Here is a 13,197-nt window from a genome sequence, read left to right as displayed (position 1 = left end):
GCTAATCACAAAACCAGATGTGTCTCACTCACTGGGAGCTTCATACATAAGGTCTACAGCACTTGGATGAACATTGCAAGGAGAAAAGAGCAAGAGAGAGGACCTAAAAAACAAAAACTAAGTTGAATAAGTTCAGGTATACTGAAATGACTAAACTGACTTTGATTTCATTAGATTAAGTGTTCTGCTACCAAGCCAAATTGCAGCTTGAGAGTGAAATTATATGAAGATATGGAAAAAAAGGCAGTTTCATTTTGGACACTCAAATGCAAGGCTGTAAAATTGCTGTATACCCTCAAGTCTTAATGCACAGGAATATGATCCCCTAACAGTGACTTTCCTGTCTATGGTGGGGAGAGATAGGGAAGAATACTGAGTAGGGCAAAATAATCGTATTATTCAATATCACAAATTAGATAAATGAGGCTCGGAGCAGTTATCTGACTAACTCAATGCTTCCCTGCCAATAAATGGTGGAATTGAAACTTGAGTTAATGTCTTCTGAGTTCAAAGCCTGCACTCTTTCAGTGGAACCACATTGATTTCCTTTATATAATGTTGATTACTACCAAAACAACTAAAGAAGGGAAATTTCTGCTCTAAATGTGAAAGAGGAACTACTAAATGAACAACATGTTAATACAGCCAAAAGCTGAGTAGGTTTATAAAGCCCTAAGATTTTCTCATAATCCCAGACTATTAAGTAAGTCAGGTCTTCATTTCATGGTTATTACTTTGGAGATCTTCTAATTCAAGCCAATTAGTTTTGAGGGATGAAGCCAGGAAGTCTGTTTGGTTTTATCTGGGGCAGGCTGAAGGAAGGATTTGTGGGTCTATGTTGATACAATTCATCAACATCTTGGTTCCAATGCAAATACAGTTAATGAAGATACATAGTTTATGGAGCAATTGCTGTTTAAGACTGAGAAAGCAACTCACTTCAACTACACCCTGATTCAATTTCCCTTTTTTCTTTAGTAATTTTAAGTATGAAAATTGGAGGAGAAAGTAGTATCTCATCTAGTTATAACTAATTTAAAAGAAAACAGGACCTCAAAATTATTCTTGAGCTTTTTTTTTTTTTTTTTTTTTTTACTTTCTGCAATGTAAGAATAAAGAAGAAGAAAAGAATGGACCAGAAGAAGGTGAACTGAAAGTCTTCCTGCCTAAAAGCTAAAATGAAGGAAACAATTTAAAAAATATTGTGTACTATATATAGAAGCTGGTGGCATAAGTATTTGAACAGAACCATCATCGAAGAAATAACAAAAACTATCTGTTTCAGAAAAGCAGATGACAATGTGTTTTTATCATGGGGTTATTGTATATATCAATCAGCTACAGTTTCTTTTTAAGAACTCTAATGTAAGGATGATAAGACTTGAGCAGGCCTTGGAGAAATTTTTTAAAAAGTAATTGATGTGCTTATGAGTTAGTCCCTTGTGTATTTTCTTGAAGAGTGTATATTTCTTAGTCATGATATAAAGATTGTCTAAAGTTTTTTTTATTTTGGAAGACCTAAAAGACAAACTGACAAATAACCATGCCTACAGATATAATACTCTATTTTTATTTTCCCTTCCCAAAAGAAGGGAAAGGCACATAAACTAAAAGTCTAGAGATTATAGGTCTCTCCGTTTACTTAGGCCTTCTTTAGTGTCTTTCTAAAGTTTTATAATTTTCTTCATAAAGTTTTTGTTCACATTATGTTAAATTTATTATTAGGCACAATAGTACATTTTTTTAAAATTGCATTTTCTAATAGTTTGTTTCCATTGTATAGAAATGCAATTAATTTCTGTATATTGTATGTAGAAACATCATTAAAATAATAATTTTGATTATCTATGTAGAAAATCACATCATATAAAAATGATAGTTTCTTGTTTCCATTTCAGTAAGAATTGTGTATTATTGCTTTCTATTTCTCTGTTTTACTCCATTATCTAGGGTTTCTGGTTAAATGTTTAATAAAAGCGGTGTTATTGGGCATTTTGGTTTTAATCTTCATCAAAAAGGAAAGCTTTAACCTTAACCCTAATTATAATTATTAATCTTATTTCAGAGTGGATACTGGATACTGAACTAGATATTGAACACTATTAAGTTTAATGTCTATTCTAGGTCTTTTGCTGACACTTTATTTTTCTTAAGGAGTTTATTTTATTTTTTAGTTTTTTAACTTTCATTTTAGGTTCAAGGGTATATGTGCAGGTTTTTTTATATAGGCAAATTGCATGTCATAGGGGTTTGGTGTACAGATTATTTTGCCACCCAGGTAATAAGCATAGTACCTGAATGGCAGATTTCTGATCCTCACACCATTTCCCTCTCACCTTAAGTAGGGCCCTGTGTCTGTTGTTCACTTCTTTATGTCCATATGTACTCAGTGTTTAGCTCCCACTCATAAGTGAGAACATGCAGTATTTGGTTTTCACTTCCTGCATTAGTATGCTTAGAATAATGGGCTCTAGCTCCATCAATGTTGCTGCAGGAGACATGATCCCATTCTTTTTAATGGCTGTATAGTATTCCATGGTGTATATGTACCACATTCTCTTTATCCAGTCTACTGTTGATGAGCATTTAGGTTGATTCTATGTCTTTGCTGTTGTGAATGATGCTGCCATGAACATATCTGTGCCTGTGTCTTTATGGTAGAATGATGTATATTTCTTTGGGTGTATACTCAATAATGGGATTGCTGTGTTGAATGGTAATTCTGCTTTGAGTTCTTTGAGAAATCGCCAAACTGCTTTGCACAATGGCTGAGCTCATTACATTCCCACCAGCAGTATATAAATGATCCCTTTCTTCGCAACCTTGCTAGCATCTGTTATTTATTGACTTTTTAATAAAAGCCATTCTGACTGGTGTTAGATTGTTATCTCATTCTGGTTTTATTTTGCATTTCTCTAATGATTAGTGATGTTGAGCACTTTTTCATATTCTTCTTGGTTTGGCTGTGTGTATGTCTTCTTTTGAGAAGTGTCTGTTCTTGTCCCTTGCCCACTTTTTAACGGGGTTGTTCACTTTTTGTTGTTGATTTAAGTTCCTTATACATGCTGGATATTAGATCATTGTCAGATGCATAGTTTGCAAGTATTTTCTCCCATTCTGTGGGTTGCCGTTGACTCTGTTGGTAGTTTCTTTTGCTGTGCAGAGGTCTTTAGTTGAATTAGGTACCAATTGTCAATTCTTATTTTTGTTGCAATTGCTTTTGGCATCTTCATCATCTTTGCTAGGTCCTATGTCAAGAATGGTATTGCCTAGGTTGTCTCCCAGGGGTTTTATGGTTTTCATAATTACATTTAAGTCTTTAATTCATCTTGAGTTGATTTTTGTATATGGTATAAGGAAGAGGTCCAGTTTCAATCTTCTACCTATGGCTAATCAGTTATCCCAGCACCGCTTCTTAAATGGGGAGTTATTTCCCCGTTGTTTATTTTTGTCAACTTTGTCAAAGATCAGATGGTTGTAGGTGTCCAGCATTATTTATATTCTGTTCCATTGGTCTATGTGTCTGTTTTGTGCCAGTACCATGCTGTTTTGATTACTGTAGCCTTGTAATATAGTTTGCAGTTGGGTAATGTGGTATCTTCAGCTTTGTTCTTTTTGTTTAAGAATACTTTAGCTATTTAGGCTCTTTTTTGGTTCCATATTAATTTTAAATATTTTTTTCTAATTTTAAGTATGGGTGGAGTCATTGGAGAAGCCCAAGAAGCAGCCTCTTTTAGCCCACACTCCTTCTGGTTTCAACTTGAAGAGCTACTGTCCTATCTGCTGCAGTGCACTGGGGTGCAGGGGCAAGCAGCAAGGGATGACCCCCCCCTCCAAGTTCATTCCTGGGCATTGGTGGTGCCCACTTTCAGCAGCTGGTGCTGTGCTCATGTTTTCTCTGACCCAGTGCTTCAGTGGGCTGCACTCCACCCCCTTCTTAAGGGTAATCTGCACTAAGGGTTAGATCCCCAGGAAAGAGGGGACACCTTCTTCGCACTCCTTAGAGCTGGTGGAGCACTGTCCCCCAGCTGACCAAGAGAACAGGCTGGGCACCCAGCAATGGCACACGGAGACCATTTCCAAGTCATAAAGCTGAGTCTGGCTGCAAGCCTCACTGACCAGGAGAAACCTTGTCTTCAGCAATTCGCCTCCTGCTCCAGTCCTGCGATGGGAGAGAACCTAATTTCAGTACCTAATGCTAGGGCACTCTCCATACTTGCCACTCAGTTCTGGACATGGGAGCCCTTCCCCTACTCCAGGGCAAGTTCTCCAATCTCTGACCTTAGATGAAAATGCCTGCATGACTGCCACTGCCAGGTCTCCAAGTGATGACTGTATATGAACCTGGATTAAAAATGGCATCCTTTTCTCAGTCTCAGGTCTTGGAGAATGCCTGCTGCTTTTCCTGATGTCTTTCCCTCTCTTCATCTCTCAGCCTTTCCCCAAGTTAGCTCCAGAAATTGGGAGAAACAGGGTGCTCTCCCTTGGCCTGGGTTGTATAGAACCTTAGTGAAAAGGTGAGTCACAGAGGGTAACTGACAGTTCCTCTCACATACCGGGGCTTCACTCATTTTTATCAGCCAAATGTTATCATGGGGTTGCTTGCCCACTTTATCCTACCCAGGGTCTTGGGTGTTCTTTGCTATTTCAGTGAATTCCCATTTTCTTTCCTGAATCAAAGCTCATAGAGTTGATCTTTATGTACTATTTTGATATTTCCAAGTGACTGAGGCATGCTGAAAGCCTCTAATCCACAGTCTTGGAAAAACTGACTCTCCTATTAATATTTTAAAAATTCTCAGTCACTATATTTTTGATTATGCCTCCTTTATTCTTTTTATCGTATATTCCTGGAATTCTGATTAAATATTTGTTACATTTCCCATTCTCAATTTATTTTTCTTAACCTCCCTCTCAGAGTTCCACCTTTTGTCTCTCTCTGTGCTGTATTCTCATTAATGTGTTGGAATGTGTCTTCCAGTTCACACACTTTATTTTTTGGTTTGCATAATGTGCTATTTAATCTATTATGGTTTTAATTTAAATTAGTATACTTTTCACTGCTAAAATTTCTGATACCTTTTTAGTTCTCTTTGGTTACTTTTCACAGTTTGTTATTTGTATTTGTTTTGTATTGTTGCTTTAACAAATTCTACAAATATATAGGCTGAAAATAAAACTCATTATTATCTTAAAGTTCTGTAGATTTGAAGTTCAGAACAAGTTTCATGGGACTAAAATTATAGGGTCTTCAGGGCTTCATTTCTTATTGGAGACTCTTAGGTTGAATCTGCTCCCAGGCTCATGAAAGTTGTTGGCAGAATTCAGTCACATGCAACTGTAGGAGTGAGGTCCCTGTCTCCTTGCTGGGTTTCAGCTAGGGGTCATTCTCAACTTCTAGAGGCTTCCTGCACACCCTGGCTTGCAGTCCCTTTTATCTTCAAAGCCAGCAATTGTGGTTTGAGCCTTCTTATGCATCACATCTCTCTGACTTCTCATTGTGTTTCATCTTGCCCATCTGACTCTTCTGTCATCTTCATTTGCTTTTAAGTGCTCATTTGGTCACATTGTGCACACCTGTATAATTTAGGATAATCTCTCTATTTTAATGTTAGCTGATTAGTAACCTTAATCACATCGGTAAAGTCCCTTTACAGCAGTACGTATGTTAGTGTTTGATTGAATAACCACTAGACAGAAATCTTAGGGGTACCTTTTTAGAATTCTGTTTACCATATGTATGTTTCCAAACATTATACATCCTCATTTTATATTCTATATTTGATAATTGTAATATCTGTTGCCCTTGTAACTTGGATCTCTTTCTTTTGGTTATCTTGGCTCCTGCACATTGTGCATTATGTTCTGATATAATTCGTAAGTTTTGATTAAAATCTCACATGAAGTTTAGCCTTAGTAGTTTTTTAAGCCCCTGATTGAAAAAGGTCATCCTTCTTTTCCCAGGTACTTGAGAATACTACCAACTCAAAATTGTTTTAAAATAGGGTTTCAGATTAAGTCCAACTCTTTCCCCTGCTCTGTTATCTGCCCTGCCCCCAACACACACATTGGTATTGAGACTTTAGGCTTCCTCCACCTAGTGTGTAAACCAAAGTATGAAAGTTCTCCTGATATTTTCCTCTATGTGGTGAGATTTTTCCCTAACTCACACTCTCACTAAGAATATAGTCCTTTGGGATCCTAACCCTACATTGGTTTCCATCCAGCCTTAACTTGGTTATACCCTAGCTTTGTCTTCTATGCCTATGAACCCATTAAGCGATCTCTAGGGATCAGCAGTTACCACCTTCAGTTCTTGCTTAAATCTCTGGATTCTTGTTTGTGCTTCATCTTTCTCTTCTGAGGACTTCCAATTTTTCTTGTAGACACAATTGTGTTATCCAGTATTTCTTATTATTTAGCTTCAGAAAGATCCCACCCCGTATCTGTACCACTATACTATCAGTAAGAAACTTCCCTTTATTTCTTTTTTAAAACCCTGTTTTTTTTCTTTCCAGACAAATATAGATTCCCATATTTGGAAAAACCTTTTAATTTCTGCCTCCCTTATATGTTATTTTTACTGTTTACTTCTTGATTAATATGGTCTTGCCTCTATAATGGGGGCCTGGGATTTTGGTATTGCATTCCCAAAACTTACCTAGTAAGTTTTTACTGAACAATTTGATTCATCTAGAAATAACATGATTAATACTGCCCTGGAGTAATAATTTTAACTATTTCATTTTTTAGATTATGCTAGAATAATAAAACTGACACTGTTTGTTCAGCTTTACTCTAGCATTCCTAATCCAATCCTTGCCCTACTAAAATTTTTTCATTTGGTAAAATCCACATACTCAAGCAAAAATAAAATTCATTAACTAAACCAATAAAATTTTAGAACAGAAATGCCATCACAAAGACTCTTATATTTAGCCATGATAGAGATACAGTAATATATCTAATACTCCTTGACACATAATAATACATGGTACACATGTCAAGATACAATCAACGTGCCATGATATCGTTTTGTCAGTATTTGCTAATAATATTCATTAGTACTACTGTCTAAAATTATGTACCTCCCAGGCTGGAAAAAGAAAGCTTTGGACACCATGGTGAAAATATTGCACATATCTGAGAGAAAAGAAGTCTGAACTGTAGAGATGCTGACTTGTACAGCAGCAGTTGAGGTGAGTGAAAGATATACATATGCCAGTGCAGCCTTCCAAATGCCTGTATGAACAGACAGTAAGTAGGCACTTAGTACAATTGCTGCTATTATCTAGACAAGATCCAATCCTAAGGAAGATGTTGAAATTCAAAGTGACAAAGATTTCTAGTTAACCTCTAAGTAATGATTAAGATAATGACAAAACACTATCTACCATAGAGTGGCAGGACAAAGGATTTTTGATCATCTGTTTAGAATTGCTTCTGGAAACTTTCAAAGACAGTATGCAACTCTCAAAATAAAAGAACTTGACAACTTTAATGTAAATGGAACAAATGTGAAATGGGTCATTTAAGTTATTTTTGATATGTCAAACATAAAGCTGTGGTAAGAGAACTATACCACTCAATTGAACAAATTTTCACTAAGTATTATTTTTCATATACTCAGCTGGCAGCTGTTGGAAGTAATTCATTAAAGTTATCCAAGCTGAAATGTTTACATTATTTTATTGAGACCAAAACTTATTATAATTTGAAAAGTCATTTTATTTTTTCATAATAAAAATGCATCCATGATCTGACGCAATTCAGCAGTGATAAATTGAATGACTAGAAAAAAGCAGAAATGTAATAAATACTGCAGATTATAAATACATGTGTAAAATATAAAGGAACAAGTGAATAGAATAAACATAGAAGAGTTATACAAAGCAGCAATATTATAATTTAAGCTTTACATGGACAAATTTTTCTTTGAAAAAATGATTAATTTTTTGCATTGGCCCATTAATAAATATAGATACATAATGAACATGGACAATTAATAATGTATATGTTAAAAAGAAATATTATTTTAAAAACCCTCTTTACTATATTTAGTTTCAAGAATAAGTTTGTAAATAATCTTATTTGAATAAAAAATGACAAGGTCAGTAACATCTAGAAAGTGCCAATGAAGATTAAAAATAGCAAAGGTTTATTTTTTGCTTTGTCTTTCATTGTATTTTTAGTGTGAGAATTGCTATGATATAACATCTGCATCTTTTGCTAACTGTGCACATTACTCTGTTTTTTATCATTTTTCCTTTAGGTGAATTTTGGAATGCCAATAGCACTTACTATTTTAAAAATTTATTTATTGATATAGAATATTTGTACATATTTTGGGGGTGTATATGATATTTTGATACCTGTATACAATGTGTAATGGTCACATCAGGGTAATTGGAAACTCACTCTTTTTCACATTCTGACTTCTAGAAGACTATTCTTATCCTACTTTTGTTTAAATGTTTAGTTTTTTTCTTTTTGATTTGCTCTTCAATGATTTATTTATCTCTTTTGTAATATGTCAGCAGTTTTCATTCTTATTCTTTTTTTCCTTATTTTTTTCCTTTTTTCATTGCACTGTTTACATAATGGAGTTATGTGATTTTTCTATGTCTGTATACACAGTGATAATTCATTTAGATTTCTACATCTCTTTATTTTTAACATATGACATTATGCATTTCTGAACTAAGATAAACACTTAAGCAAAGTTGTTACTCATATACAAAACTGTGTTAATAGTTTCATAGTGTTTAGTTTTCCTTTCTAACAATACTGTATTAATAGTGCAAATCATAGCAAGACTTATCCATAGCTCTACAAAATGAATTTCTCAGTGTGCCAATATCATAAAAGTATGAATTACATTACTCTAACTGTAGAGTTCAGTAGAAATAAATCTTATCTATAAGTTTTCTGTTATTTAGTATATTCAGCCATAATTTTGGAATTACTGCTTCAATCTCAACTTTCATATTACATGTATATATTAAGAATAATCCAATTGGATTTTTTAAATGAGGAAGTGCACATATCATTTAGATTAAACTTTTCTCTGTGTCACCAGATGACCATGGCTTTGATTTCTCAGCAAATTCTCTTGAACAACACTGCAGAAATGATTTATCCAAGTACCGAATTAACTTGTATATCTTATTTTCTATTTTTAGTTTCATGGGAAGTTTCTGAAATAATAAATTGCATTTAAAATGTTACATTGAATTCCAGCTGTAAGATGAAACAAATGCTCTAATCTCTTTAAAGGTCAAGTTATAAATTATTCTTATGATGAAGCAAGTTGCAGATGGTTCATGAGCAAAATCTCAAACGTGGGCTTCTTGATGAAGGCACATAGATGGTCTTTAGTTGCACCACAATAACAAATATTGACTCTGAGTTATAACAGCAGGTTTCCAGTATTCATGGGAATTGCAGCAGCTATACCATAACTGATTTAAATTTGTGTCATTAGTTATTTACAGCCACATTTTACAGTCAATTATTAATGCCTTCCAGAAACTACCACAAGATAGTCAGAACTTTTGTGCTTATTATGGCATGGTCTCATTACTCATAGCAGGAGCCCACGAAGGGTAAGTGTAGAGGTCAAACATGGGTACAATCCAGGTACATATGCCAAGCATAACCACAGCAACACCAACAATGTTGACACCAAGTCCAGCTTTAACCTTGAACAGGAAAAAGCATAAATGTCAGTGTCCCAAAAGAAAGCCTACAGGAGATTAGAATCCTGTTGTAGAAAGTATATGCTGGATTTACATGCATCCTAAATGATTAGTAAAAATTGCCATTTTTAAAAAATTGTACTTTAAGTTCTAGGGTACATGTGCACAACGTGCAGGTTTGTTACATATGTATACACGTGCCATGTTGGTGTGTTGCACCCATTAACTCATCATTTCTTAAATCCAGGGGTTCTTCTCCATTCATAGCAAGAGAAAAATCTGTCCCTAACTAAACATCATTGAGTTGAAGACTCTCAGAGAAGTTCCTCTTAGGAATATACCTAAGTAATTCTGATTAGAGGAAAATCGCTTAGAAATCTGCCATTTCATGTTAAATCAGAATTTCAGTTTTGTGGTTTTATATTTCAATGAATAAGATTCAGGACACCATATGACAACTGTATCTTTTATATTTGCTCAACATGATTATTAATTTAACCTTAATATCTTTCTTAGCGTTCTCATGGTTTCAGCTCTTATATCATTATTCTACAGTCCATTAAACAATCTCAGAGTTGCTTTGTATCTATTAAAATAAAAATTGGCAAACTACTGCCCTTGATTTGTTTTGGTAAATAAAGTTTTATTGGACTACAACTATGTTTATTTGTTTACATATTTTCTTTGCTTTCATGATACAATGGCAGAGTTGAGTAGTTGTGACAGAGATGGCCCCACAGAGCCTCAAATATCATCTGCCCTTTTACAGAGAGAATGTGCTTACTCCTGCATTCTCTGCATTAAAACATGGAACTCTGAAGCCAAAGAGGAATACCAAGCAAGGATGATAACAGATGCCCTCTTCCCTGTCCATGCAAGCCAGCCACTTGTTTATCTCAGAATCCTAGTTTTATCCTTTTTAATACACATACATCCGGCATTACTTATATTGTATTGTGCACATTTTCCTTACCAAATGGATATTATGTTATTTTTGTGTACAGGCAGTTCTAGAATGTTTATGTTGCAGGGGCTTAGGAACAGCGGTCTGTGTGAAAGAAAGGGAGCTGGGATTTGCCTTGAAACTGTATTTTGCATAGGAAGCTCACTGAATTTACTTTGGCTATATTATCGTTTGGGTTGGTTTGGAAATAGGTGATGAAGATGTGGAAACTACTAGAATATTCTCAAGCCAGTTTTTATAAAGTACTGAATATTCTGCAAGTATTTTTGTATCTGGCAAAAATGTGCATGCTTTATCAGTGAAATTCTTCATTATTGTTTGCTTGTGTTTTCATGTTAGGTCCTGGTATTGAAATCAAAACAAGAAAGATATTTTTTCATCAGTCAGGCACTGACCCCGTGTCTCATTCAGAGGAAATGTTGGTCGCATAAATGTTTGTGATAGCAAACTACAGTGTTGTTTTGGTTGCTGGATTTCTTTAACCCTGTTTCTTCCTTTTGCCTAGATCAGTTTGGATCCTAGTGTTGACTTGTAAGTTTACGCTGTCATGTGGAGCATGTTCAGTGCTCTTTTCCTTCTTCCAAAGCATTACTGATGCATTCAACATCTCTCTGTTTGTGACCATAAATTTTAATGGCATGTTCACTTCTGATTATCACTCTTGAAAATAATTCTATGATTAGTCATGCACACCCCTTCATAAACAGAACTCAGGCCATGCTTTTCCTGGTGGTTGACTGGTGTTTAAAAGGGAAGATAACTCAAGACATGGCACACACCAAGATGTGTGTTGGTTCTGATAGTATTTTTTCAGCTAACTCACCATGTCAATGACTTTCAGATGACCATATGAAAAGACAATAGCATTGGGTGGATTTGCTACTGGTAGGAGGAATGCAAATGAAGTACATAGAGTAGAAGGTATCAGAATATAAAGAGGGTTCACGTGAATGGCTTCAGCCTGTTGTAAGAGATAAAAAGGAGTCTGAGTAAAATTTTGAAGGTAGACACCAAACATAAAAAAATGAACAAATGTATTACAATAAGCCTTCCCAGAAGCAGGTTGAAACATAATGACATAAAATTATACACATTATTGCAGTTATAACTTGAAGAATATTTTTAAGAAAATACCTCATCCTCTTATTGTTTGTATAGTTATGGATGCCCACTTAAACATTATAGTCCAGTTCATTTAGAAAATAAAATATTATTTATTCCAGAAACTAAATAAAAAGAGCAATCATTTATTACTTATCTACTGCTAGGTGCTGTGCTAAATGTTTACATACATGTATATATTCATATAGTTACACATAATATAGTTCATATATAATACAAAATATAATAAATGTCATATATATTCAATTTTTACAATGATCTTATGAGATGGTTACTATAACCTCAAATAACATAAAGAAATGGAGGCCCAGAGAGGCTAAAGTAACTTGTCCGAGCATGCAGCTGGTGAGCAACAGAGCTCAAATAGGTTCTCAAGTCCCTGTGGCTCTAGCACTTCTCATTACACTACTAACTTTACTGCCTCTGTGATATATGCAGTTCAAGATTTGCTTAGGGATCATCACATAGGAAGGTTACTACCATTCTTAAATCAACACATAATTTTCTAATTCTTCCATGTTAAGAACAATTAGCAAAAACAACAGAAAAAAATTCAAAATGATATTGTACCAATATTCACAGCCTACATGTTTTCTACTTTCAATCTGCAGCTTAAGAACACCAACATATGCCCTTTGAGCTTGTAGTGGCACAATTCCAGAAAGACAATTCTTCTTAATTTAAAATGCTTTCCTTTCACCAAACCCATCCATCCCAATAAGAAAAACATTTCACTTAAAGCTGTTTCTTGTAATTGCTACCTAAATGGAGAAAAGAAGAAAAGACATTCTTTCCCTCTCTCTCGGCAAACCCCTTACTTTTAAAAAAAAATTATTCCCTGGGCAGTAGAAAACTGTGTCTAAAGATATTTAAGCCTGAAACCTGAAGTGTGAGCCTAGTTTTTCATTCATTTGCAAATCACTTATATTAACCACTTCTCAGAAATTTAGGAACAATGTTTGAGAGGCAAAAGTGTCAGTGGTAGAGATCTAAATACTTAAGTTACCAGCAAACACTGAATTCCACGTCTTATATCTGAAATGGATCTCGTCTGACCGTCTCTCTTATTTATAAAGGAAAAAACTGGACTGAGAAAAAGTAACATCACGCTGCTTGAACATGAAAACTTAAAAACAGTTACCTAGAGTGAAGGTCCTCTGAAAACATTAATACAAATAAAGATCACCCTATAAGTTACTTACAGGAGGCCCATTTAGATAAAAAAAGATTCCATATCACAGCCTGAGAACCAGCATTCCAAAGCAGAACACTGCTCTTAATGAAGAGTAAGGCCGGGCGCGGTGGCTCAAGCCTGTAATCCCAGCACTTTGGGAGGCCGAGACGGGCGGATCACGAGGTCAGGAGATCGAGACCATCCTGGCTAACACGGTGAAACCCCGTCTCTACTAAAAA

At 35.0% G+C, this 13,197-nt stretch overlaps 1 protein-coding gene and 1 long non-coding RNA gene across 5 annotated transcripts in view; one reads left to right on the top strand and one right to left on the bottom strand.

The window, feature by feature from the left end:
• The window catches only part of LOC105475110 (uncharacterized), a 316,642-nt gene that overhangs the window by 210,951 nt on the left and 92,494 nt on the right, over positions 1-13,197 (top strand). Inside the window, exon 1 of one of the 2 annotated variants that reach the window (XR_011622006.1) lies at positions 7,100-7,199. The exons of the other annotated variant lie outside the window; for it this stretch is intronic. This is a non-coding gene — a long non-coding RNA (uncharacterized lncRNA). Of the gene's footprint in view, positions 1-7,099; positions 7,200-13,197 lie in introns of those variants that run through there. 2 annotated transcript variants of the gene reach the window in all.
• Positions 1-13,197, bottom strand: part of LOC105475119 (solute carrier family 13 member 1) — a 119,330-nt gene that overhangs the window by 18,877 nt on the left and 87,256 nt on the right. The window contains exons 14-15 of one of the 3 annotated variants that reach the window (XM_011730132.3): positions 11,486-11,623; positions 7,700-9,197 (exon numbers count right to left, since the gene is read on the bottom strand). In XM_011730132.3, the coding sequence (XP_011728434.2) occupies positions 9,051-9,197; positions 11,486-11,623 (285 nt within the window). In that variant the 3' untranslated portion in view covers positions 7,700-9,050. Of the gene's footprint in view, positions 1-7,699; positions 9,702-11,485; positions 11,624-13,197 lie in introns of those variants that run through there. The other 2 variants (XM_011730128.2, XR_011622005.1) reach the window with 2 other exon arrangements.

The sequence above is a fragment of the Macaca nemestrina genome, chromosome 4 (assembly GCF_043159975.1).
Source record: "Macaca nemestrina isolate mMacNem1 chromosome 4, mMacNem.hap1, whole genome shotgun sequence".
Classification (NCBI taxonomy): Eukaryota; Metazoa; Chordata; class Mammalia; order Primates; family Cercopithecidae; genus Macaca; species Macaca nemestrina.
This window is presented reverse-complemented; position numbering and strand designations above follow the sequence as displayed.